Source organism: Semicossyphus pulcher, unplaced genomic scaffold, assembly GCF_022749685.1.
Source record: "Semicossyphus pulcher isolate SPU_LCO1_2020_fin unplaced genomic scaffold, fSemPul1.0.p SCAF_48, whole genome shotgun sequence".
NCBI classification, from domain to species: Eukaryota; Metazoa; Chordata; class Actinopteri; order Labriformes; family Labridae; genus Semicossyphus; species Semicossyphus pulcher.
This window is the reverse complement of record NW_027211724.1, coordinates 305001-331650: the sequence shown is the minus strand read 5'-3', so window position 1 is coordinate 331650 and position 26650 is coordinate 305001. Positions and strand designations below refer to the sequence as shown.

General features: G+C 44.5%; 1 protein-coding gene across 2 annotated transcripts in view; it reads left to right on the top strand.

Annotated features, from left to right (window-relative positions):
• radil2a (Ras association and DIL domains 2a) overlaps positions 1-26650 on the top strand; it is a 26658-nt gene continuing 8 nt past the window's right edge. The window contains exons 1-16 of one of the 2 annotated variants that reach the window (XM_069680846.1): positions 1-538; positions 1058-1396; positions 1562-1797; positions 3975-4306; positions 8705-9394; positions 9510-9547; positions 11565-11722; positions 11825-11937; positions 15540-15759; positions 15991-16163; positions 17526-17670; positions 20985-21172; positions 21247-21601; positions 25278-25420; positions 25705-25844; positions 25938-26650. The exon at positions 25938-26650 is cut by the window's right edge and continues 8 nt beyond it. In XM_069680846.1, the coding sequence (XP_069536947.1) occupies positions 411-538; positions 1058-1396; positions 1562-1797; positions 3975-4306; positions 8705-9394; positions 9510-9547; positions 11565-11722; positions 11825-11937; positions 15540-15759; positions 15991-16163; positions 17526-17670; positions 20985-21172; positions 21247-21601; positions 25278-25420; positions 25705-25844; positions 25938-26040 (3501 nt within the window). In that variant the 5' untranslated portion in view covers positions 1-410 and the 3' untranslated portion in view covers positions 26041-26650. The other variant, XM_069680847.1, reaches the window with a different exon arrangement.

Below are 26650 nucleotides of genomic sequence, written 5' to 3'. Positions count from 1 at the left end.
TTCACGGTGATTACGGAGCGGGGCTTTCAGTCCGGAATGAACTGTGAGGAAACATCTCTCTGTGTCGTTCTTCAGCTCAGTCTGGATTTTAAGTTCAACAAACCTGATTTGGGAGTTTGAATCACCGGCGCTCTGTGAGTTTTCTCCCAACTTGTGTGGGAATGTTCCGTTAGATCATCTCATCCACCGAGCTCACAGTTTGAACCACTCCACCAACTCCTCCCGAAGGACGAGGACATCCTGTCGGACAGCGTTTAGTCCAGTTTGAGGATTTTATTTCAGAGAAGCGAACCTTTTCCGTCCGGACTACTTTTTCTCTCCTCAGCCAGCTGATGGCGGATAATGTTACTTTGTGCTCGTATGAACGGATTTAGCGGTCTAATCGTGTTCATGTGAGATTAAAATCCACGATGATTTCGGAGGAGAGAAGCAGTCACGTTAATAAACAGGCTCTGAACTTCCCGGTGGGTTTACTGATCCGCTCTCCAAAGAAGCGGCTGGCCAGGCTGGGGAGGAAGCCGAGCAATGGATCTGTGCAGTGAGTCCACCACAGCCCTCATGAACACCTATCAGCTCCATGTAATCATCAAATGTTCAGGAACAACACAGACACTGTTTCATTATCACTCCTTTCCTGATCTGTAGGCAGCAACAAGATCATCACTGACTCCTGTTGTTTCACTTTGTAGCGTGTTAATAACATATTCAACTAAATGAATCATTCCTCGCTCCAGAGACACTTCACCTTAGCTAAGTTCATATAATATAATACATATACAAACACACTAATGATATATGCACCGGGACTACATGTGAAAAAGGTGTTGAGGTGGTGAAGGATCAGATACACAGCTGCTGTGCAGGAGTATTTGTTTTATGTTTCAGGACAGCAGAGTCACATTTCCTGTTTCATGTGATATCTACTTTATGTAGCAGAAACATGGACTCTCTGAGTGCATTTGATCACATATGACCTGTCTGCGTGTTAGAAACACACTCTCATGTACATGATGACGATGACATCGTGTGTTCATGTCTCCTCTGCTCTCCCTCTCAGGTCCAGTAACTCGGACAGCACCGTCCGCTCCTCAGAGAGCGCGGGGGTCCGCCAGCCGGCTAAGAGCAAAATCCGCCGCCACAATAACAGGCTCTCCAATGTTTTCCACCACAGTCCCAACCTGCGGGACAGCGGACGCTGTGGCCTGCCGCCGGGCAGCTGCAGCCTGGATGGAGACCTGCAGGCTGCGGACGACCCGGCAGAGCTGTCCAGTCAGATGTCCGTCCCCGGCATCCTGAAGATCTTTGGCAGCGACATCTGTCAGGGGACCAACTACAAGAGCGTGCTGGCCACCACGCAGTCCAGCGCGCAGGAGCTGCTGAAGGAGGCCTTAGAGAGGTGAGGGGGCGGCAGGGTGGACATCTGTGTCTCAGACTACATCACAGTTACCAACTAAAGGATGACCTCCAGGTTGTTAACAGTTATACTCGCCTTACCTCAGTTTGGTAACACGGTTTAACAGGTTTAACACAGCTGGTCTGAACGGCTTCTCCTGTTGTCCAGGTACTGCCTGGAGAAAGAAGACGCCAGCGACTACGTGCTGTGTGATGTGATTGGACAGACGGGCGCTGATAACCAGTGGAGGAGGGAGTGTTTCCGGGTGGTGGGAGACCACGAGAAGCCCCTCATGCTGCAGTCGCTGTGGAAACCAAAGGAAGGATTCTCCCGACGCTTTGAGATCCAGCTGAGAGTGAACGTGGAGGAGCAGAGCTTAAAGGACCGAGACACCGTCACAGCAGGTAAACACGGCCACTAACACCTTCACACGACCCGGTCTGCTCCAGGGACCAGAGGTTGGGCCTCACATCAAACTATCTTCAGTGATAAAGGTCAGAGAGCCTAACATCTGTACGCTCTGTAATCAGTCCGTCCAGCTGTGTTGGTGCACGCTGAGCTTTACCCTGCTCGCTGACTGCCGGCTGACCGCCTCATTGTGCAGCTTATCAGCGTGTGAAGAGGAGAGAGGGAGGTCAGGGGGAACAACAGAGGAGGTGGCCCCTCTCTTATCTGTGTTTTATTGAAGGGCCCATTAGGGCCCCTGAAACATGGAGGCAGCTCTGACTGTGTTGTTCTTTCTTAAACTCACTTCCTGCTCTCTGTTCTCTGCAGCCATGTTGACTGTGGCACAGGTCTGCTCCTCTGCGTCACTGATGCTGAGGTTATTATCAGGGTTACTGTCGGGGCCTGATGGCACAGTGAAACCTCTGATTCTTGGTGTCCTTTACGTGTTAACTGAAGTCTGAATCACTCCTGCTGTAATCCTGCTCACACTCTAAACACTGAGACACAGTGAAGCCAGAGAAACAGCAGCATGTATACCTGGGGCCTGAAGTAGTATGACTAGTATGACTCAAACAAAGCAGTTAAAATGTAAAGTTCAGGTGCTGACAGATTTGCCACTGAGCCACAGCTGCCCCATAATGCGTTTCCAGCAGGGCCCTCTCTTCTAGTTTAATTTATGGGAAAACTAGCCCACTGATGCTAACGTTAGCAGCATTTCAGCAGGTGTTTTCGGGGGTCAGTACGTGTTCTCCTCTCAGACGCTGGCGCCTGTGTGAGATGCTGGAGTAAATATGATGCTGCTTTTAGAAGCCTCAGACTTTATACAGACTGTACAGCAGACAGTGGTTTACCAAAGGGTGGACACTGAAAAACCAAACCACAGGACTGTCACAGTGCTCCTCCCTGCCAGCAGCCAGTTAGCTTAGCATAAAGACTGGAAGCAGGGGGAAACAGCTAGCCTGGCTCTGTTCAGAGGTAATACTAACCACCTCTCAGCCCCTGTAAAGCTCACTGATTATCACAACGTGCTCAGAAACAGAAGTAACAACAGTTCACGTTTCATGTGGCAGACTGTTTCTTGGCTCTGAGCAACCAGACAGCAGGAGGTGGCTGTGTCCAGGAAATAGTCTGGCCCATAAAACAGCAGAATGTTTATGTGTCGGTTTTTGTTCAGATTAAACAAACAAGATAAAACGTGTTGATTATTTAATTTAAAGTGCAGCAGGAGGATTTTGTTACCTTTGGAAAGAGGCAGGCTAACTGTTTCCTTCTGCTGCAGACTTTATGCTAAGCTACGCTAACAGGCGGCTGGCTCCAGCTACATATATCCTGTAGGGATCATTCAGTGCTGTCTGGTTTCATGTGTGAGTGTTAGCGTCTAATAAAGGTGTTCATGTCAGGGACACACTCTCCCTCCTCAGTTCTCTCAGGTGTGATCCTCCTTCAGGTCAGTGTGAGTGATTCAGGCAGGATTCGGTGTGTCCCTGCTGCTGAATGTGGAGGACGGTGTGTCACAGCTGATCAGATCAGCAGATCTGCGGGTGGAGTCGGCCTAACGGCTCCAAAAGCTCTGAATGGTGTTTGTGTTTGTTCAGGCGGGCCGAGCGGCTGCTATCACCTCCCTCTGCTGCACACTTCCTCTCCTTCCTCTGCTCATGTTTCATCTGAGCCCAGGCCAGAGCACTGACAGCCTGTGTGACTGACCACAGATTTAAAGGGGAGGTTCAGTTGTTGTCCTGACCTTTGCATGGCTTTATGTGAACATACAAGATGAACAGACTACATGTGTATTCACTATATGTCTCTTACTAACATTTATTTTCATTAACAATAAATCTGCTGATCCTGGCAGTTATATTAAAATGTCCAAACATTGTGTCTTTAAAAAACTAAGATATTCACTTTAATGTGATAAAACAGCAAGACACTGATTCTTTGAGCGGCTGGAGGAAGAACTTTACTTTTCTACTGGTTCACATGAGAAATGACTTCAAGGATCAAATATTCAAAGAGCTGGATTCAACTAAAGTAATGACTTCACTACTTTGCTTTACTTCATAAAGTAAACTGACATCTTCAGGGTTATTATGATCAGCCTTCAGTGAGCTCTCGTCCTCGTCCTCTCCTCCATCAGGCATCAATGCTCAGGCCCGGAAGCTGCAGAAGAGCCGCTGCAGGGTCACGTCTCTGTTTGTGGTCGGCAGCGGGGACGACATGGACGGACTCGGAATGTGGAGGAGTCTGAGTGAGATGGACCTGTCGGCCATGGGGAGGGAGGCGGAGCGGGCGCAGCACAGCACAGCGCTCCGAGAGGACCCCGAGGCCGAGGCCGACAAGGAGGTGCTGAGACTCGGGATGGAGAAGGAGGAGACGGAGAGCAGCGATGACAACACCACCCAGTACTCCATCCACCCACCATTCGACTTCCCCTACTTCCTGCTGTTGCAGGGCTACAACCACAGACAGGTGAGGGGGGGGATGTTAATAAATAATACTGATTTAGTATTTATGAATCATTTTTAACAAATAAACCTGAGATTACATAACACAGAATGCAGCTAAAGATTGTTCTCATTACAAAACTCAACTTCTCACACACTGACCAGGACTGCACTGCACTGTACACTGTACACACTGACTGCACTGTCCACTGTAGATACTGACTGCACTGTTCACTGTACACACTGACTGCACTGTGCACTGTACACTGTACACACTGACTGCACTGTCCACTGTACATACTGACTGCAATGCACTGTTCACTGTACACACTGACTGCACTGTACACACTGACTGCACTGCACTGTTCACTGTACACACTGACTGCACTGTCCACTGTAGATACTGACTGCACTGTTCACTGTACACACTGACTGCACTGTGCACTGTACACTGTACACACTGACTGCACTGTCCACTGTACATACTGACTGCAATGCACTGTTCACTGTACACACTGACTGCACTGTACACACTGACTGCACTGCACTGTTCACTGTACACACTGACTGCACTGTTCACTGTACACACTGACTGCACTGCACTGTCCACTGTACATACTGACTGCACCGTCCACTGTACATACTGACTGCACCGTCCACTGTACATACTGACTGCACTGTCCACTGTACACACTGACTGCACTGTCCACTGTACACACTGACTGCACTGTGCACTGTACACACTGACTGCACTGCACTGTCCACTGTACACACTGACTGCACTGCACTGTCCACTGTACACACTGACTGCACTGTCCACTGTACACACTGACTGCACTGTCCACTGTACACACTGACTGCACTGTCCACTGTACACACTGACTGCACTGTCCACTGTACACACTGACTGCACTGCACTGTCCACTGTACACACTGACTGCACTGTCCACTGTACACACTGACTGCACTGTCCACTGTACACACTGACTGCACTGTCCACTGTACACACTGACTGCACTGTCCACTGTACACACTGAAGAACAAGTAGGCACCTTGTACTTTTGTTTTGAAAGGTGCATAATAAGTAAAGTTATTATTAATATTGTTATAAGTTCACATGTTTGCATGTGTGTTTAAAGAATAATTGATGCATTCTTTAATCAACAGAAAAGTAAAAGGCAACAATTTTGAACGTTGATTAATGAACTACCTCTTCATCTGCACATCAGTCTTTATTCTTTACGAGCAGGTAAACTCAAGCTCTCTACCTGTACATGAATCTGCTGGGTTGTGTAGGAAGTGACGCCTCCTATGTAACAACTTCATTAAAGACCGTAGAGGTCATTGGGAGTCTGCTGCAGTGTGTTGGCAGGTCGACACAAACAACAGCTTAGCAGAGACGCCGTGGTGTTAACACCTTCAATCCAACACTCTTAAGTGCTTAAGAACCTGGAGAAGGAGATCCTGGAGCCAGAGAGCAGAGACTGACAAGTGGATATGAGAGGTCAGGAGAGGTCAGAGAGGAAGGAAACTCTGCACAGTGTGCTGCCCTGCAGACGCTCACTGGACGAGCTGTCTTTGTGTCCCAGTGAAGGACGACTGTTCAACACAGTCAGAAAGAAACCAGCTGAGGTTTAAAGATAGCCCTGGTTAAAGACACTCTGTTAGTGTGCTCCTGCTCCTGTGTATTCTGCTCACTGCTGTGATCTCTAACCTGTGTGCTTCATATGTCACAGACATCTCTTCCAACACAAGCTGCTCCTACAGCTTAAAGCACTGGTTCACACTGCTCACAGTGCAGGAAGCTGTGAAAGCAGCAGAGAGCTGCAGCTCTAACTCTGCACAATCAGTGAAGACACAGTTTATTTCATCATCATATAATGTTTAATATGGAACACGCTGTCACAGGTTCAGCTCCATCATATCGAGACTGCATCTCACTGTGATTAATCACACAGTACTGCAGGTACTCATTCCACAGGATGTGTCAGCTCCACCTTCACATTAAGAGTCTCCTGATGGAACAGTATCATGGCCTGACTAATGCTCTTAATGTGGTGACCCTGAGGTCGATGACATCACAGCGTCTCACCTGTAAGCCCTTCCATTCCTGTGTGACCTCACACTACAGGTCGTCCTGTCACCGGCTGATCCTGATGCTGTTCACACGCACACTGCTGGAACCATCCCAAAGCATGAAATGGGTTGTTGACAAAAGCCCTCTAAAAATGTTTATTTTGTAAATATATTTTTGTGAGAAGCGATGCGTACTCTCATGTCGTGTGAAACCTTCGCTGTGAGAAAGTATAAGTGGTCACTACCATTTTCAGTTCATTATCCCTGTTATCACTTTTACTGATCATTTCTCCTCTGGTGTGAAAAGTAAATAATATATAAACTGCATACGAGAAAATAACCTTCATTGTTAGACATTCAATTTCACACAGTGTGTTTTTTTCTATCTGAAATGATAAAGAACACAATCTTTTTGAGTGAATTAGTGGAGAAGTCAGAATTTTTTAATAAATGCTCGTCAAACTTTGCTTTCATTCTTTCAAAACTCTTACGTATTGTACCTAATGAAGATGAGGGGGTAATATAGTTCCTACCAATGCAACTACTTAGTTTAGATATTAAATAAATCTTAACATGAGTCTGGTTCTGCTCGAGCTTTCTGCCTGTTAAAAGGAAGTTTTTCCTTGCCAATGTGCCGAATTGCTAAGTGCTACTCATGGTGGATTGATGTTGGGCCTCTCTTTGAATAACTTAACAAAGAGTCGGTCTAGACATGCTCTTTCTGTAAAGTGTCTCGAGATAACCCTGGTTATGATTTGGCGCTATACAAATAAAATTTGATTGATTGATTGATTGATTGATTGATTGATTGAAGATATTTAAGATAAAAAAATGTTTTGGGGTTCTTCAATGTGTGTCACACCACAGGACATGATGTCACACCCAAAGACATAAACTGCAGCTATTGAATGAAACAGAAGTGAGAGGTGTTTAATTTAAATATTTTGATTTCAAACTGTTTAAAAAGTTTATTATTCTCAAAAACTATTTCAACCACTTTTAAAAAAAAGACGTTTCGTCAAAAAAATGAAGAGAAGCTTCACAGATCCAAACATTTGTCAAGAAAATGCAGAAAATAGTTTTAATTTATGTGAATATTTCATTAAACAAAGGAAAAGTATTTAAAAAACGAGTTAATCTTATTTTATAATGTATAATGTCGCACCATGAGGACATGTTGTGTCAAACCAAAGGACGTTTCAGCCTTTAGAGTTAGCTAAGGAGCTTGTAATTCTTAGCTAACCTGCCATTAGCAGTTAGCAAGTGAGATTTGCATAGCTTTACAAAATGATTTAAAAAGTAAAAAAAAAAAAGTTGATAAAAAGTCTGATTTCGGGCTGTCACCGCAAAGGACAACAAAACGTAACAGCAAAGCACAGTGGTTCAGAAAACAGAAGACAGAAACTGACCATGCACACGTCTGCGGCTTCATAGGAGACCTCAGTATGAAGAACTTTAACGGGGTCCTTGAATTGAATGAAGATGTCCGTGGAATTGCCCGATTAAAAATCCAAATATGGTGTCACACCGCAGGACTTAAGTTTCTTTTCGTTGGACGTTAATGAATGAAAAAAATGATTGCCAGTAACTAAAGTAGACTCATTATTATGCCAGAGGGTTTGAACAAAATCTTCATGCTTTTATTTTTAATTTACCAAAGGTGTAAATTATTGAACCATGATGGCCTCGGTCACACCATAGGACAGTTCTGACATTTGGCCTAGAAATGTAAAAAAAATCTAACAGCACAGCAATTTATAAAAGAGCAGGTTCATGTTAAACACTAAAATGTTAAACCATTGCAGCATTTTAAGGGACCAAAATACGAATTATATTCATTTTTATATTGTGTGACAGTGAAAGTGCTATGTCAACAACCCAATCCATTATACGCACCTTTTACACCAGGAGTACGGGATTGAACCGGGGAGGACTCACAAACTGTGCCTGCTGTCAGCTGATGACACTGAGCGCCGGGAGAGTCTGCCGAAGGCGCTGACGTGCTTTTCATGTGTGTTTAACATGTGAACACACAAACATTACCTCATCACAGCAGCTGCTCTGTTGCTCTGAAGCTCTCAGTGTTTAAACTAAACAAACGTTATAGTTATCTTTAGACCACTGAAGTCATGTGACCTGTTTCAATCATCTCTCTGCGGTGAGGTATGAGAAGGCTGTGAGGCCCCAGATGTGGCATGGTTTGAGCTCTTGTGTTGATTTGTAATGTTCTTTACAACGGTGAGACAGATCTGACGTGTGTGTTCTGTCAATGTAAATATGAATATTACATTATATATCAATGATGAGCTAACATCAGTGTGATGAAGCAGGTGTGTTCTCTGTGCAGGACTTTGTGATCTACCTGCTGAGCGGGACCAGCACCGTCCTGGGCTGCTGCAGGGAGCACTGTCACGGGGAGGACGAGGAGCGGCTGAAGGTGGACATCCTGCTGTTCGCTCCGGACGTGCTGCCTCAGCACTGCTGCGTCCGACGCCTGGACTCTACCATCCCGCGCTCCACGGGGGGGCACGGAAAGACCCTAACCCTGCTGAAGCCCCTCCACGGGGCTCCTGTCACCAGAAACGGGTTCCTCCTGAAAGAGGAGGAGGAGCTGAACCCTGGGGACCTGGTGGGTCTGGGGAAACACTACCTGTTCATGTTTAAGGATCCCACCAGCACCTCCGGACCCCTGCAGACCCCCCCCTGGATGAGCAGACTCTGCCTGGGCTCTGACACTAAGACTTCCTGTTTATCGTGTGGCTCCTCTGTCGTTATCAGACGTTATCAGAGGAAGTCATCACCTCCTCGCTGGAGGGACCTGGAGGGCACCGAGGCTCTGGTGGTGTATGAGCTGGAGCAGGAGGAGCGGGTCCTGCAGGAGGTTCTGGACATGTTGGACCACCACAGGAGCGAGCCAAAGCTGACGCCGGCCTTCCTGCTGAGCCTGTGCATCCAGCACTCGGCCTGCACCTTCCCCCTGACCCGCTTCAGACAGCTGCTGCTCCGCATTGCCAACAGCATCCAGCTGGTGGTGTGGGTGAGTGTGTGTCGGTCAGTGTGTGTCGGTCGGTGTGTGTCGGTCGGTGTGTGTCGGTCGGTGTGTGCAGCTGATGGCCGCCTGAAACAGTTCTTTTCTTTCTGTGTTGTTTCAGGAGAAGACAAAGGAGCTGGCAGCGATGCAGACAGAGACGTGAGTCCACGAAGAGTTTCAGAAAGACACGACAAAGAGCCCAACAACACGCACACGCACATGAACACGCACATGAACACGCACACGCACACGCACACGCACACGCACATGCACATGAACACGCACATGAACACAAACACACACACGCACACGCACACACAGAGCAGCTGCTGCCTGCGACACCTCCTGTTTCACGGTCCGAATGTAAGACGGGTTAAAGTCTGTGAGCTCTTTGGAGGAGCCCTTTTTAACTGCGGTCATTCTCTGAGGCAGAAGCAGCAGAGGTTCCTCAGAGTCTACGAGCTCCATCAAAGAGGCACCACATTTATTTATTCAGTCATGAAACTTTAAAGCTTCAAAGGTTTTAAACACTGAAGGTTTCAGAGTCGTGTAGAAAAGAAAACATTCAGAGGCTGGAAACAGATTATGGTTTAGATGTTGGATTTAAAACGACACATTATTGATGCTCAAAAAAGGTTTTGTTTTCGTAATGACTAATTGATCAATGAACTAATCACTTCAGCACTGGTGCAGCAAAGCTAACAGAGACAAACAGGAACGCGACTGAGCACTTTACGTTCAGCTGACTTGGAGAAATATTAAGTGGAAGTTAAATTAACAAGTTCACTTTAATCCATTAAGAGACATCTCTGAGTAATGATGAAGTCAGACTGAATCCTGTCACAACAAACATATTGAACTCAGAATGAGGCTCAATGTTTGGCCAGAAGGCTCGAAGCACATTAACATACAAAGAGTTGATGTAAAAACAGGAAGGAGGTTCATTTGACAACAACAGTATTCAAGTAACAAGTTACCAAAGAAAAGAGCACAAAGCTGGATTTAAACACCTGCAGAACAACTGCAGAACGCCTGCAGAACGCCTGCGGCCTGAGGTAGAGTGCTTCTGTGGATGTAGGCTTCCTCAGATCCTTCTGTCTCTTCATGTCATCCCAGACAGACTCCATGATGTTGAGATCAGGGCTCTGTGGGGGCCATACCATCACTTCCAGGACTTCGTGTTCTTCTTCACGCTGAAGATAGTTCTTCATGACATTGGCTGCATGTTTGGGGTCGTCGTCCTGCTGCAGAATACATGTGGGGCCAATCATACGCCTCCCTGATGGTAGTGCATGATGGATAAGTATCTGCCTGTATTTCTCAGCATTGAGGACACCATTAATCCTGACCAAATCTCCGACTCCATTTGCAGAAATGCAGCCCCAAACTTGAAGGAACCTCCAGCATGCTTCACTGCTGCCTGCAGACACTCATTATCGTAGCGCTCTCCAGCCCTTCGGCGAACAAACTGCCTTCTGCTGCAGGTCTGAGCTGATGGCTCTGCTGGACATCTTCCCATTTGGAAGGGAAATAAGCTCGATGTGTTTTTCACCTGCTGCACTAAGTTTCCTCGGCCGACCACTGCGTCTACGATCCTCAACGTCGCCCGTTTCTTTGTGCTTCTTCCAAAGAGCTTGAACAGCACATCTTGAAACCCCAGTGTGCTTTGAAATCTTTGTCTGGGAGAGACCTTGCTGATGCAGTATAACTACCTTGTGTCTTGTTGCTGTGCTCAGTCTTGCCATGGTGTCTGACCTGTGACATGAAACTGTCTTCCACAGCCTCACCTTGGCAGCAGAGTTTGGCTGTTCCTCAGCCAGTTTCAAGCCTCCTACACAGCTGTTTCTGTTTCACTTAATGACTGTGTTTCAACCTACATGTGACACTGATGATCATTAGCACCTGTCTGGTATCATTGGTTGATCATACACCTGACTTGAAGAACTGATGCTGGTTTGAAAGCAAAGCGTAGTAACACCAGATATTGATCTGATTTAGGTTTCTCTTTTGTTCGCTCACTGATCGTTTTGTAAATTGATCAAAATAAAAATTATTATTGATATTTTTGAAAGCATTCTTAGTTTACAGCTTTTTTTCACACCTGCCTAAACCCTTTGCACAGTACTCTGATGATCGGGATGATGATATACCTCCTCTGAACTCTGTGTTTCATCAGGACCTCTGGAGACGTTCAGCCAGACGTTCAGCCCGTCAGCATGTCGGAGCTGGTCTCAGGTCTGCGGCCACTCATGCTCTGGATGTCCAACTCCATCGAACTGCTGCACTTCATCCAGAACCAAGTCCCCACGCTGCTGCACAGGCAGGAGGATGGAGGTCAGGACAAACAGCGTGACCTTTGAGCTCTATCTCATCTGTCACAGCTGCTTTTAAGGTGTGTGTGTGTGGTTTTATGATGTGTTTGTGTGTGTGTTTCAGCTGTGTTGGACTCTGAGGTGTCCTCTACCCGGGTGGCCTGTGAGGAGGCCATGACGGTCCTGGAGGAAGTCATCATGTTCACCTTCCAGCAGTCCATCTACTATCTGACAAAGGTCAGCTGAGCATATATTAGTCCCACACACCCACACAGTGACATCATGTGTTTCACTTCCTCCTGATCTGTACAATCAGACCTGGGTCTCATCTGAAGCAGGAAGTGTGACTGTGTAAACACCTCATTCTGTTTTCATTGAACGTTTTCCAGACAGAAACACGAGGACAGAAACTCTGATTATTCTGTCAGCGTCAGTCAGGAAGACGCCTGTGAGACAGTTAGCAGGGACACTTTCCACCAACCACCAGGATAAGTCAACACTGCTTTGTTCAATAACAGAACCAGAGTTCCTGATATGGTCTGTGTCCACATAAAGAAGCTTGAAACTTCTGGATGGATGGAGTTTTTACGACTGAGAACCTCCTCCTCTCATTGAGCTGCAGCACACCGTCAGCTAGCCCTAACCCTAGGTTATGTGTTGCTCCTGGTCTTAAGAGAAAGTAAAGCTGTGTATCATCAGCTTCGTAACTATAAGGAATGTTGTATCTGATGTAGAGAAACCCAGTGAACTAGGGATGCACTAAGTAAGTACTTACATTTGGGTACTTGCCGATCCGAGTAGCGATATGAATACTTAACGATGTTACGATTGCCTTTCTCATAATAACTTTAAAAACATGTTTGATTTTCATTTGATGTTCCTCACTTTCTGACTGTAACAAAGAAGGTAGACATAATGATGCAACTGCAACTGTTGCTGACATTTTAACTCTCAACTTTGCTTCTCCGCCTACCTGCTTAACTAACGGGAGGCTAACATCAAGCCATAAAGTGGTAGTCGGGCGCAGTACTCGACGTAGTTCTAAGAGTACGAGTACTTAAGCTCCGATACCGCCCGATACCCGATACTGGTATCGGTGCATCCCTACCGTGAACCCCCCACCCCTCCATGAAAAGAGTAAGAAGTCTAAGATGGAGCCTTGTGGTACGCCAAAGGAGACAAAAGCAGAAGAGAATAAAAACAGATTTATTTAAAACTCTTTACAGCCTTAAAAAACATTTGAACTTTTTAAAGTCTGGAAAAGCAGTTTAGTGTGTGTGTGTGTGTGTGTGTGTGTGTGTGTGTGTGTGGGTGGGTAGGTGTGGACTTGTGAGGCAGGCAGACTTCCTGTTTTAGAGCTGAGAACTCCCTCCCAGGCTGATTTAAGTGACTTTCCCATGTTAAAGCTTCTTATTAAAGTCTGTCTGGTTTCTGCAGCAGCACAAAACACCACCCTGCTTCCTTCCTCAGTCTGTGCTGTCTGTGCCCCTTTAACTGTAACACAGACCTTTAACCGTAACACAGACCTTTAACCGTAACACAGACCTTTAACTGTAACACAGACCTTTAACTGTCACATGGACCTTTAACTGTCACATGGACCTTTAACTGTAACACAGACCTTTAACTGTAACACAGACCTTTAACTGTCACATGGACCTTTAACTGTAACACAGACCTTTAACTGTCACACGGACCTTTAACTGTCACATGGACCTTTAACTGTCACATGGATCTTTAACTGTAACACAGACCTTTAACTGTCACATGGACCTTTAACCGTAACACAGACCTTTAACTGTAACACAGACCTTTAACTGTCACATGGACCTTTAACTGTCACATGGACCTTTAACTGTCACATGGACCTTTAACTGTAACACAGACCTTTAACTGTCACATGGACCTTTAACCGTAACACAGACCTTTAACTGTAACACAGACCTTTAACCGTAACACAGACCTTTAACTGTCACACCGACCTTTAACTGTCACAGGGACCTTTAACTGTCACATGGACCTTTAACTGTAACACGGACCTTTAACTGTAACACGGACCTTTAACTGTAACACAGACCTTTAACTGTCACATGGACCTTTAACTGTAACACAGACCTTTAACTGTCACATGGACCTTTAACTGTGACAGAGACCTTTAACTGTCACACAGACCTTTAACTGTCACATGGACATTTAACTGTGACAGAGACCTTTAACTGTAACACAGACCTTTAACTGTCACATGGACATTTAACTGTGACAGAGACCTTTAACTGTCACACAGACCTTTAACTGTCACATGGACATTTAACTGTGACAGAGACCTTTAACTGTGACACAGACCTTTAACTGTAACACAGACCTTTAACTGTCACATGGACCTTTAACATGGACCCTGGAGATCTTTGAGGCAGTAGTTTGTTTCAGCTGTAGCATGCCTGGTAATTCCTCTCTTAATTAGACAATATTTGAATGTTATGCATGTGTTTGATGGTAGTCTTTCCTCTGGTAGAGAGAGAGGGAGGAGCTGCAGTCTGTTTCCTGCAGAGGAAGGCAAACTGTCACCAGAGAAACACCCAGCAGGGGACAGGAAGTCAGGAGGGGAAAAACGTTCTTTCTGTTAATTTCCTGTGAAAAATGACAGAATGTTCCCGACACACAGACATCATCCCTTACTTCTCCTTTTCCTCTGGCTGAATCTGTTTAAAGAGAGTCAGAATAAATAGGTCAAAGGTCATTGATGTAGCTGTGAGTTAGAGTGCTGATCAAAAAAGCAGGACAAGGGTGAAAAACTGAGCATGGAGACGTTTTAAAAACAAAAACTGTAAAAATCTCAGTGCTCTCAGTGCGTCTGTCCTCTGTCCTCTAACATGTCCTCTCAGTGTGTCTGTCCTCTAACATGTCCTCTCAGTGCGTCTGTCCTCTGTCCTCTAACATGTCCTCTCAGTGTGTCTGTCCTCTAACATGTCCTCTCAGTGTGTCTGTCCTCTAACATGTCCTCTCAGTGTGTCTGTCCTCTGTCCTCTAACATGTCCTCTCAGTGTGTCTGTCCTCTAACATGTCCTCTCAGTGTGTCTGTCCTCTGTCCTCTAACATGTCCTCTCAGTGTGTCTGTCCTCTAACATGTCCTCTCAGTGTGTCTGTCCTCTAACATGTCCTCTCAGTGTGTCTGTCCTCTAACATGTCCTCTCAGTGTGTCTGTCCTCTGTCCTCTAACATGTCCTCTCAGTGTGTCTGTCCTCTGTCCTCTAACATGTCCTCTCAGTGTGTCTGTCCTCTGTCCTCTAACATGTCCTCTCAGTGTGTCTGTCCTCTGTCCTCTCACATGTCCTCTCAGTGTGTCTGTCCTCTCACATGTCCTCTCAGTGTGTCTGTCCTCTAACATGTCCTCTCAGTGTGTCTGTCCTCTGTCCTCTCACATGTCCTCTCAGTGTGTCTGTCCTCTAACATGTCCTCTCAGTGTGTCTGTCCTCTGTCCTCTAACATGTCCTCTCAGTGCGTCTGTCCTCTGTCCTCTAACATGTCCTCTCAGTGTGTCTGTCCTCTGTCCTCTAACATGTCCTCTCAGTGTGTCTGTCCTCTAACATGTCCTCTCAGTGTGTCTGTCCTCTGTCCTCTAACATGTCCTCTCAGTGCCTTGTATTTCTCATTATTTTACAGCTCAAACGTTGTCCCAGTCCGTCTTCACAGCTGGTGTCACACTTTGCTTCATGAATAAACGTGCTTTGCCTTTAGGTCAGCGCAGGCCTACATGTGACACACAAGCTTTAGTTTCTGTACAGAGCAATGCCGTGAGTCCTTACAGCACAGGTGTAACCCCCCCCCCCCCCTCTCCACAGAGCATGTACTCGGCCCTGCCCGGCCTACTGGAGGGGAACCCGTTCTCAGAGAGCGGTCAGCTGCGGGTTCCTGACGGACTCAGCAGCATCCTGGAGGTCCTGAAGGAGGCGCTGAAACTCCTCACAGCTTTCCAGGTGCATCCTGACATCTCGCTACAGCTGTGTGCCTACCTGTTCTTCTTCATCAATGCTACGCTGTTCAACGCCCTCATGGAGAGAGGTAGGAAGCAGAGGAGGAGCACTGCAGCTCACTACACGTCTCATGTATCCTGCTCTAACCCACCTTTAAACTGTGTCATTACAAAAAGACTAACTTCATGAACACCCAGAGGCTCAGGTACCTTCCACTGTCACATCCTGCGCTCTCATTGAGTGTGAACACTGTCTCTGTAGACTGACAGGTCACATGTTTAACTCTGAGGCCTCTGACTTCACACTGATGTGTCTCCAGGTTCTGTCTCGGGGTTCTACCAGTGGTCCCGTGGGGTTCAGATTCGGGCCAACCTGGACCTGCTGATGGACTGGATCCAGAGCATTGGTCTGGGTGAACTGGCCTCCGAGTTCTTCCAGAAGCTTTCAGCTGCTGTCAATCTGCTGGCCACGCCCAGAGAGACCCTCCTGCAGGTCAGAGGTCATCCGCTCCACCTTTCCTGTTTGTCTGACAGTAGGCGGCGTCGAGTCGTGTCTGCGTCAGACGAATGTTTTCATTGTCTCAGAGCAGAATTCATTACCTGTATCAGGTCAACATGTGGACTCTTCTACAGCTCCTTATCGTCATCACACACACGCTGACTCATGATCCCAGAACACTGACACACTCAGACTCCCATGATGCCTTTCACAGGAGCAGAAATCATATGAATACACTGAAATCATCACGTCACCCTGCCAAGGAAGGGTTGATGACTACTTACCGATCGGAACATCACAAAGACCTGTGTGTGTGTGTGTGTGTGTGTGTGTGTGTGTGTGTGTGTGTGTGTGTGTGTGTGTAAGTGTTCTGTATAGAGCAAAGCAGGTGTGATCATACTGTAGTTTGTACCTGTTAGACAAACACAGCGGAGTGTTTCTGTGACTGAGGAGAGTATAGCTCCTCCCCTGGTGTGATTTCACTTCTCTATGTGGACAAACTGGGTTCAATTTAAAGCCAATTTTTACTCTGGGAGGTGACACCTGGTTTTACTTATGATTCTGAGTGGTGGTACGAGCCTAAAACATCTGCTGCTCAGCCCCACACAGCTGTTAAAGGCTGCTGCTGCTCTGTTGGTTTGGATGTTTGTGTCCCTGCCCTGCATGAGGTCACGGTGTGGCTGCACGCAGAGCCACTTCTGCAAATGGAAACAGGGCGTGTGCTCTGAGACAGCGACTAAGCAGAGGGAGGCGTCGGCTGATGTGGAGAACACAACATCTGAGTTATTTCAGGAGGATAAACTGCTGAGCATTACAAACAGACAGTTTTATATTTGGCCTGTTTATAAGCAGCACTCAGGGCGTCTGCTCTAGGAGACGTTCAGGGACACACAGTGTAACTGAAGGTTTGTGTCGTGGCCCCGACATGTCTGAGCAGCATTCAGCAGCACACAGAGGTGCTTAATGAGCACATAACGTCTCTACAAAGTGACTCACCTGTTTCCTCCAGATGCTTCTGTCCTCCACACATGAAATATTATCTCAGCTGCCAGGAAGTGATCACATTTCATGCTGAGAACGTTGACATGAACCTGAGAGGAGGAGAGATCATATAAAGTGTACTCTCTCACGCTGCACAGAACCAGGACGACAGGTTAGTGACTATAAACTCACCTCTGATGCAGGATAAAGACACACAGCTGTGACGAACACCTGCAACGATCTGACAAAATGTTCCCGGGAGGCTGAGTTCGTGCCTCGCCCCGGGCTGACAGGGACACTAAGGACCAGGTCTAATAACTGGTTTGAGGGTGCGTCCTGTGTCTCAGTGTCCTGTGTTTGTGGTTTTCTGTCCAGGCGTCCTGGGCGTCTCTCAGGGCCGAGTTCTCTGCTCTGAACGCGGCTCAGCTGCACCACATGCTGAGGGAGTACAGCTCCGCTAAAGCCTGCCCCCCCAGCTGGACACCATCAGGGGACGATGTGAAGGACGCCGTGAGGACCGGTGAGTGATGAAGACGGAGACCATCAGAGAGACGAAGTTGACTTTATCATCCACACACACATAATCTGTAAATATATTAAACACCAATCAAAGATAATTTCATCCTCATTATAAACATCTTTAAACATATAATATCTCTCATTATAAACATCTTTAAACATATATCTCTCATTATAAACATCTTTAAACATATAATATCTCTCATTATAAACATCTTTAAACATATAATATCTCTCATTATAAACATCTTTAAACATATATCTCTCATTATAAACATCTTTAAACATATAATATCTCTCATTATAAACATCTTTAAACATATATCTCTCATTATAAACATCTTTAAACATATAATATCTCTCATTATAAACATCTTTAAACATATATCTCTCATTATAAACATCTTTAAACATATATCTCTCATTATAAACATCTTTAAACATATAATATCTCTCATTATAAACATCTTTAAACATATATCTCTCATTATAAACATCTTTAAACATATAATATCTCTCATTATAAACATCTTTAAACATATAATATCTCTCATTATAAACATCTTTAAACATATATCTCTCATTATAAACATCTTTAAACATATAATATCTCTCATTATAAACATCTTTAAACATATATCTCTCATTATAAACATCTTTAAACATATAATATCTCTCATTATAAACATCTTTAAACATATAATATCTCTCATTATAAACATCTTTAAACATATATCTCTCATTATAAACATCTTTAAACATATAATATCTCTCATTATAAACATCTTTAAACATATATCTCTCATTATAAACATCTTTAAACATATAATATCTCTCAATAATAAACATCTTTAAACATATATCTCTCATTATAAACATCTTTAAACATATAATATCTCTCAATAATAAACATCTTTAAACATATAACATCTCAATATAAACATCTTTAAACATATAATATCTCTCATTATAAACATCTTTAAACATATAATATCTCTCATTATAAACCTCTTTAAACATATATCTCTCATTATAAACATCTTTAAACATATAATATCTCTCATTATAAACATCTTTAAACATATATCTCTCATTATAAACATCTTTAAACATATAATATCTCAATATAAACATCTTTAAACATATAATATCTCTCATTATAAACATCTTTAAACATATAATATCTCTCATTATAAACCTCTTTAAACATATATCTCTCATTATAAACGTCTTTAGACATATAATATCTCTCAATAATAAACGTCTTTAAACATATAATATCTCTCATTATAAACATCTTTAAAGTCTCTTCTGGAGAATCCAGTCAAACATTTTGAACATCACATCATGACAGCGTTTTTCATCCTGTCAGCATCACAGCTGTTTCCTGCACGCTGCACCATCAGACCGTCTGCGTGCTCAAACCTCCTGTTAGAGAACAGAAGTCATCGAACACGACAAACGGTTCACTTTCTATCAACAAATGCAAATTAGCGTCTGTTCTATTTCTCTGAAACCTTCTGGATGACGTAAGACGGATGGAGCCCCGAAAGGTGTTTCACCATTTCAAAGACAGAATAACTCTGAAATGCTGCATGAAAAATAACTCATTCACAAACACAGAGTCAACCTGATGTGCTCATCATCATCATCATCATCATTGGTCCACCTTCACATCAGCACGCTCACGTCCGCTCTGAAGTGTCGGCCTCAGACAGACGGATGGGATTACAATCAGCTTCAGTCCACAGCTCACCTTTAAATCCAGTGTCACTCTCACCTGTCTCCACCTGTCAGAGCGACCATCAAACACAACCAGCCTGAACTTTATTTACTACTTTTAATTAACACAAATCAAAGACAGGGTTTACTTTCATTATAAATCAGCACTCAGGTCCTTCATTAATACTTTTATTGATTTTCACTATAGCACTCAATACTCCCAAATAAGGTACATAAAAACATAAAAATGCAGCATAGAAATACAAAAAGATGTTCAGCATCAATGACATAAACATACAAAAATAAAGAAAATGAAAATTAGGTAAATCAATAAATGTGTGTGGGGGGGGGGTGCGTTGTATTAATCACAGGAAACTCGAAGTAGGATAGAAACGGTTATACCTTATCAAACTTCTGGGTGGAGCTTCAGGCAACATATTTAACTAAAGGTTAAGCTGGGACGTTACCTCTTCCACCCAGCACTTGTGCGGCGGTGGTGCTGCTTTCTTCTAACTGAGAACTATCAAGGGTCTAGCAAGGTACAGGATGCTATGGCCCTGGCCTGGTCAGTCGTTAGTGGTGTGTCCCACGATATTACACCAAACAGTGCAGGCAAAGGGTTAGGGTCAATAACAGTTTTACACATGTGCGAAAAGGTGTTAAATATACCTGTCCAAAATGGGGTCAGATCATAACCAAAGTCATCTCTTTACAAACAGAGCAGGTCGAGACCGTACTCTTTGTTATTTAGAGAGAGACCAACATGAAGATGGAGACAACGGCGCACAGCCTGACGTCACGAGCCAAACACTCTGGTTACCTTGTCTACACGTCTTAACGTCTTTACCCGGAGTTTTACCAAAGATCTGTTTTCAGTGACCGAAACGGCGTTTGTGTGGACGAAAGGACAAAACACAGAGAAAAAGCTACGTTTTGAAAAATACATGTGTACGTGTGGACGTGGAGTAAGACACGGAGAAAAACGTACATTTGCCAGAACGGGGGAAATAATTAGAGCTCGTTTCTGTTTAAAAGGGATTCAAAATTGAGACCGTATCTTAGAGTACCATAACGCTGACTTAAAGGTAGTGGGGCACAAAGTAAAGAGCGAAGTGAGACCGGATTACTTGAATGCTGCTCCGTAAGAGACCAAGCAGGATTTTTTCTGATAAATCGGAAACACTAAACATTAACTTGTAAATGTTGGCTGCCCAGTAGTAATACAAATAATTGGGTAAAGACGGACCACCTTCATCCTTTTGCCTTTACAAACATTCTTTCTGAATTCGACGTACATTTTTATTTTTATTCCAAATAGAGGTGCACTAAGTGTCTCGAGATAACCCTGGTTATGATTTGGCGCTATACAAATAAAATTTGATTGATTTGATTGATTGACAAAAAGGTTTTAGGAATAAATACTGGGACTGCCTGAAACAGAAACAGAAGTCCTTGTTTAAAGTCCTCGTTGATCCAGTGTGAGTGTTGTTACACAAACACACGTCAGGCTGAGGTACGTTTACATTTAGCACTCAGGCCCTTCATGATGTTCTCCTCCTCCTTATTCTCCTCCTTCTCCTCTTCCTCTTGCAGCCGACATCCTGCAGAGCTTCGACAGCCACCCGCCGCTCGTCCTGCCCTCCAGCTGTTTCCACCTGGAGCTGGGGAAGCCGCTGGCTGACCCTGGCCTGTTCCAGCAGCTCGCTCTCCTGCAGGAGTTCATCCTCAGACTCCCCGGCGCTGAAACCAGCCCCGGCCCCGAGCCTGGCGTGGAGGACCAGGTAACGAGCTCTCTGACAGGAAATGAGGTCAGTAATGTTCCTGCATCTGTTTCTGATCGTCTTCATGTCCTCAGAATCTCAGCAGGACGACCTCAAACAGCCAGTCTGCCACCTTGCCCTCCATCAGGGTCCTCCAGGATCTGCCCCATCAGGAGGTCTCTGACGTGGTCACCCGCCCCCCCTCTGAGGCAGAGCCGGCTCAAGCCCGGGGATCTCACGGGGACCTGAGCAGTTGTGAGGCGGTTCTGACCCAGAAACTGAAGAGTCTGGAGCTGCAGAACTCCCTCCCCGGACAGGCTGACCTGGTCTACCACAAGAGCCTGGCTCTGGATCCGTCCTGCCTGCTGACCCCCCCCAACACCCCCCAGGGCCTGGAGCTGGCTGAGCTGGAGGCCGACCTGCAGGAGGGGGCCCGCCTGCTGAGGAAAGGTAACTGAACAGAATCATAAAGAGGTGCAGAGAGCTGAGAGATTCACTGTGATCTATTTCATTTAACGAAGAAGTCTGCACCACAAGACGCCTGAGAACAGAAACAACATGTTCATCACTCTGCTGCTTCTGATCTGAGGAGTCTCAGAATGGACCAATCACAGTTGAGCTTGAATTAGCATCTCTGTAGCTATTTAAAGTAGCTGGCTGTGACCTCGTGCATTCTAATATTAACTGCTAATAGTGTATACTACTGAAAACACAACTATTGAAACAGACTACATGCTATAGAAAACATACAATGCTGAATACAACAGCCAAAGAACATGACTGAAAACTGAGTGTAAAGAAACATGAAACATACACAACCTACACACACACACACACACACACACACAGAGCAGGTTCTGATCAGTGACACACACACAGTCTGAGTGAGGTGAGATCTTAGACTCTGGCTGCTTCCCAAGTCTCTTATTTGATAGCTCCTCGCTCCTCGCTCCTCGCTCCTCGCTCCTCGCTCCTCGCTCCTCGCCCAAACCGGAAGTAGTTCTGGAGCCGCCATATTGTGGACCGTCTCAAAGCTCTTATCGCTGCTCGGAGGAGCAAGGAGCGAGGAGAGAGGAGGGAGTTCCGAGGAGCGATAAGCGAGGATACACGAGAGCAGCCTCCACGGGAGTCTTTTACTGGCCGACACGCCCCCTTATTACAGATCAGTTAGTGATTGGACGCTGCAGCAGATCGGACTTATGTGAAACTTCACAACGTCACCGGAGTTTCATATCGCAGAGAGGAAGAAGCGGACCTTAAAACAGACTTTATAGGGCGCCTTGAAACCGACCATAAACAACGTCGGTATAATGAGTTGGTATCTGACAAGCTGAGATTGTTTAGAACGAAATATTGATCATAACTTGTCGTAAAATATATAAAATGCAGTGAATAACTGCAGATTTGATTTGTTTTCTGAGTCAACATCTGATTAGAAATAAGTTGTCTAAAAATCAAAAGCAGCAAAAACAGATTCATTTCTATTAAATGTAATCTAAAGAAATACCTCTTGTCATGATCAGTTATTCCCCTGCTAACTTTTATTACAGATGAATGAATGAATTCAGAGGGAGCAGGAGCGTCTCTCTGTCAGCAGGTAACACTTTTTACGTGTGAGCGTGATCATCAGTGAGGTCGGCTTTGATCAGCGTGAATTGATTTCTATTTATCCTGAAACTTTGAGCCTAATCAATAATGTTCATAGTTCATGAACAGACAATATTTGGGCTTATTAGATAATTAACTCAGATCAGATGATCTGTGATCACAAATGTAAATAATGAACAAATAATATAAAGACACAGTGCTGTAGGAAATGTCCGTCTGGCTCTGCAGCAGGAACACAGACTGCAGCCTGTTCTTCATGTGCAGGTGTTTGTTACACAGGTAACAGGTTACAGAGAGGAAACACTGTTACTGTGTGTTTTATTAGAATGAATACAGTTCACATGTGTACAGACACAAACAGCTGTTAAAGCAGACTGACAGCTGATCCAGCGGTGATCAGCTGACGCGATCATCACAAACGGACGTCGCAGCACGTGACGCTTCATCGGAAAGGACGTCTCATGTCTCTTAAAAAACATTCCCTCGTTTCCTCTCTCCTCTCTTGGTTTCCTCGCGTCTCTTTATGCATCTCTGGTGGGAGGGACTAAGACGCAAAAGGAATCATCTATAAAGGAAACTTTAAGTGACTTGACCTTTGACCTGCTACATATTTTTCCCGTTGGGTCAGTGTCTGTATTAAAGGTTCCCCCCAACATGAAAGAGGTTTTTTACTGACTCTGAGCTCTGGAATGTAAAGAGTCTGCAGAGGGAGGCTGACCCTGCAGGAAGGGGTGTTTCCTCTCCACCCTCAGTGTTTCTGGACGCCTCCGTCATGAGCTCATCTGTAGAGTCAGAGACTTTTCAACAGTCCAATTTATTCATATGTGGAAATATAAACGTTCTTCTCCTTTTTTGTCCCGATTTCCTCTCATGTAGTTTCTTTTCGGTGGTTCACGATCTGAAGCTTCTGTTGGTCCGGATGACACCCCCTGTGTCGCATGTGATTATGTTTGACTGTAAGAGGTTCAACCTGTTAATGCTCTAACAGACCCCCCATTGTGCCTGTGTGTGTGTGTGTGTGTGTGTGTGTGTGTGTGTGTGTGTGTGTGTGTGTGTGTGTGTGTGTGTGTGTGTGTGTGTGTGTGTGATCTGAGGGATTGTGTTGATCTCCCTCAGATGTGTCTCCTCTCATTGGTCACTGGTTTCAAGAAGTTTTCTCTGATAAAAGTCATTTATTTAAAGTGATTAAACTCAAAACCATCTGTTACAAACTGCATGTAAATTAACTAACTGTAACTTTACATTCAACTAACTGTAACTTTACATTTAAAAAACTGTAACTTTACATTCAACTAACTGTAACTTTACATTTAAAAAACTGTAGCTTTACATTCAACTAACTGTAACTTTACATTTAAATAACTGTAGCTTTACATTCAACTAACTGTAACTTTACATTTAACTAACTGTAACTTTACATTTAAATAACTGTAACTTTACATTTAACTAACTGTAATTTACATTTAAATAACTGTAACTTTACATTTAACTAACTGTAACTTTATATTTAAATAACGGTAACTTTACATTTAAATAGCTGTAACTTTACATTTAAATAACTGTAATTTACATTTAAATAACTGTAACTTTACATTTCAATCACTGTAACTTTACATTTAACTAACTGTAACTTTACATTTAAGTAACTGTAACTTTACATTTAAATCACTGTCACTTTACATTTCAATCACTGTCACTTTACATTTAAGTAACTGTAACTTTATATTTAAATAACTGTAACTTTGCATTTGACTAACTATATTATTAATTTGTAACAACAATCATCTCATGTGATGAATTTAATAAATACAATGTTTTTACTCCCCAAGTTAAACTCCAGTAGCTGTACTCTGTGGTTTTGGCTAATGGCTAACAGCTAATGTTATTTTGAAAGTTTGCTAATCCTTTTATCTCAGAATCACAGCGAGGTGGTGATGTCAGGAGTGAACAGAGGCCGACCGTCATGGCAGTTTACAGTTGGGTTGGTGCATGGAATCTTAATCGGGGGGCATTGTTCGGGGCCAGAGCTACATGGGGGGCAGACGGGCTGCATGTGGGGGGTCCAGGGGGGGAGGGGGGAAGCAGGGTGGGAACAGGTTTTATTAGAGTGCTGCTGTTGCGGTGTTGTTGTAGTAACAGGACGACTCACAGCTGCTCAGACTCAGTAAATGTTTAGGCTAACATGATAACATTTTTCTATCATCCAGGGACGACAGATGCTAACATGCGCTGTCACAGGTTTCCAGGTATAAAGTCATTAACCAGAGTACTGGGTAGGTTGAATTATGTCCTCATGGCTGTGGTGGCTATAAAAAATACGTTATTCAGAAAGCTTTTATTTATATTTTATTATATGTAGTTTAAAAAGTCTCTAGCAAGCATTTAGAGTTTTTAAAGGCATTGTGCAGTTCTTTTCACTTCCAGTTCACTCTGGTCTAACATTTACCCATCAGGACCACTTTGTGTTCAACCTCTTTGTTTTAATATTAGCATGTTTTTCTGTTCTGTTTTTGTTCAGCTAGCGGATGTGCAGAGAGGAAGACAGAAAACGTAGAAGAAGAAGAAGAAGAAGAAGAAGAAGAAGAAGAGAGTGAGGAAGTGTTCACGGTGGAGCTGCACAGAGGACCTCATGGGCTCGGTCTGGCCCTCGTGGATGGAACGGTACGACCTCTTCTTCCTGTTCCTGCAAACATCTTCTTTTTCTTCTTCTTCTATTTCTCCTCCTTTTTCTTCTTCTCCTTCTCATTCTCTCTGCAGTCGAGTAATCTTGAGTTGAAATGCAGACTGTTGTCTGGATATTCTGAAAAGAGCTTTTGTGTTTTCACAGTTTAATCCAGACAGGAAAACCTTTTGTAGCTGTAGCAGTTCACATGTAATCACACTAAAGGTTCACATGTAATCACACAATGTAATCATCAGTATTTAATCATCTGTCTGATCTTCAGAAAACTCCTCTGAGGATGAGCGGCATCTACGTGAAGTCGGTGGTTCCCGACTCTCCGGCTGCTCGGTGTCACAAACTGAGAACAGGCGACCGCGTGCTGGCTGTGAACGGCATCAGCCTGGTGGGCATGGAGTACAACATGTGAGTACTACAGTACACACAGTACTGATACTTCTACTGTGTGCTTACAGCTGTGTGTGTGTGTGTGTGTGTGTGTGTGTGTGTGTGTCTCAGAGGCAGAGAGCTGATCCGGTCCTCAGGAGACTCTCTCAGACTGCTGATGGCAAAGATCGACTCCAAGACCAGCAACAGGAGCTCGGCTCAGACTACACGCTGACACACAAGCTGCTGTGGACGATCACAGTACAGTCAGAGTACAGTCAGAGTACTGGAGGATGTTCAGTATCTCTCAGCCGAAGGAAACACACTTCCTGTTTCTCTCTTCAGACTGAAAGTGTTCAGTGAGACGACGAGCTCAGCAGCAGGACCATCGTGATCATCGACACAACTTTGGGTCAGGGCACGTTTTAAAAGTGGTTCTGCTGTCAGCTGCTCTCTGAGCTGGAAACAAGCTGTCCGTCTGTCTGTCTGATCATCACCCGAATCACACCTGGATGAATCTGGAACTATTTTAATTCTTTACAACATTTTGGCTTTAAAGATAAAAACTGTGAATTATTTTTTACTCTGCATGAACTCCATCATCTCACAGCCGGAGTTACAATCATGTTTCTGTCGTTGTCTTCAAGTTCGAACATTTACGTGTTAAAAACCAGCAGAATCATCTGAAGCTGCCAGCTTTGACCTGTGATGTTAAAGATGTGATTGTATTGAACACTTTAAATGCTCATAAAAACATCATAAAACATGTCTGAGAACACTGCACAATCACAGCCTGTGTGTACATGTACACACACACACACACACACACACACAGGATTCTTTTG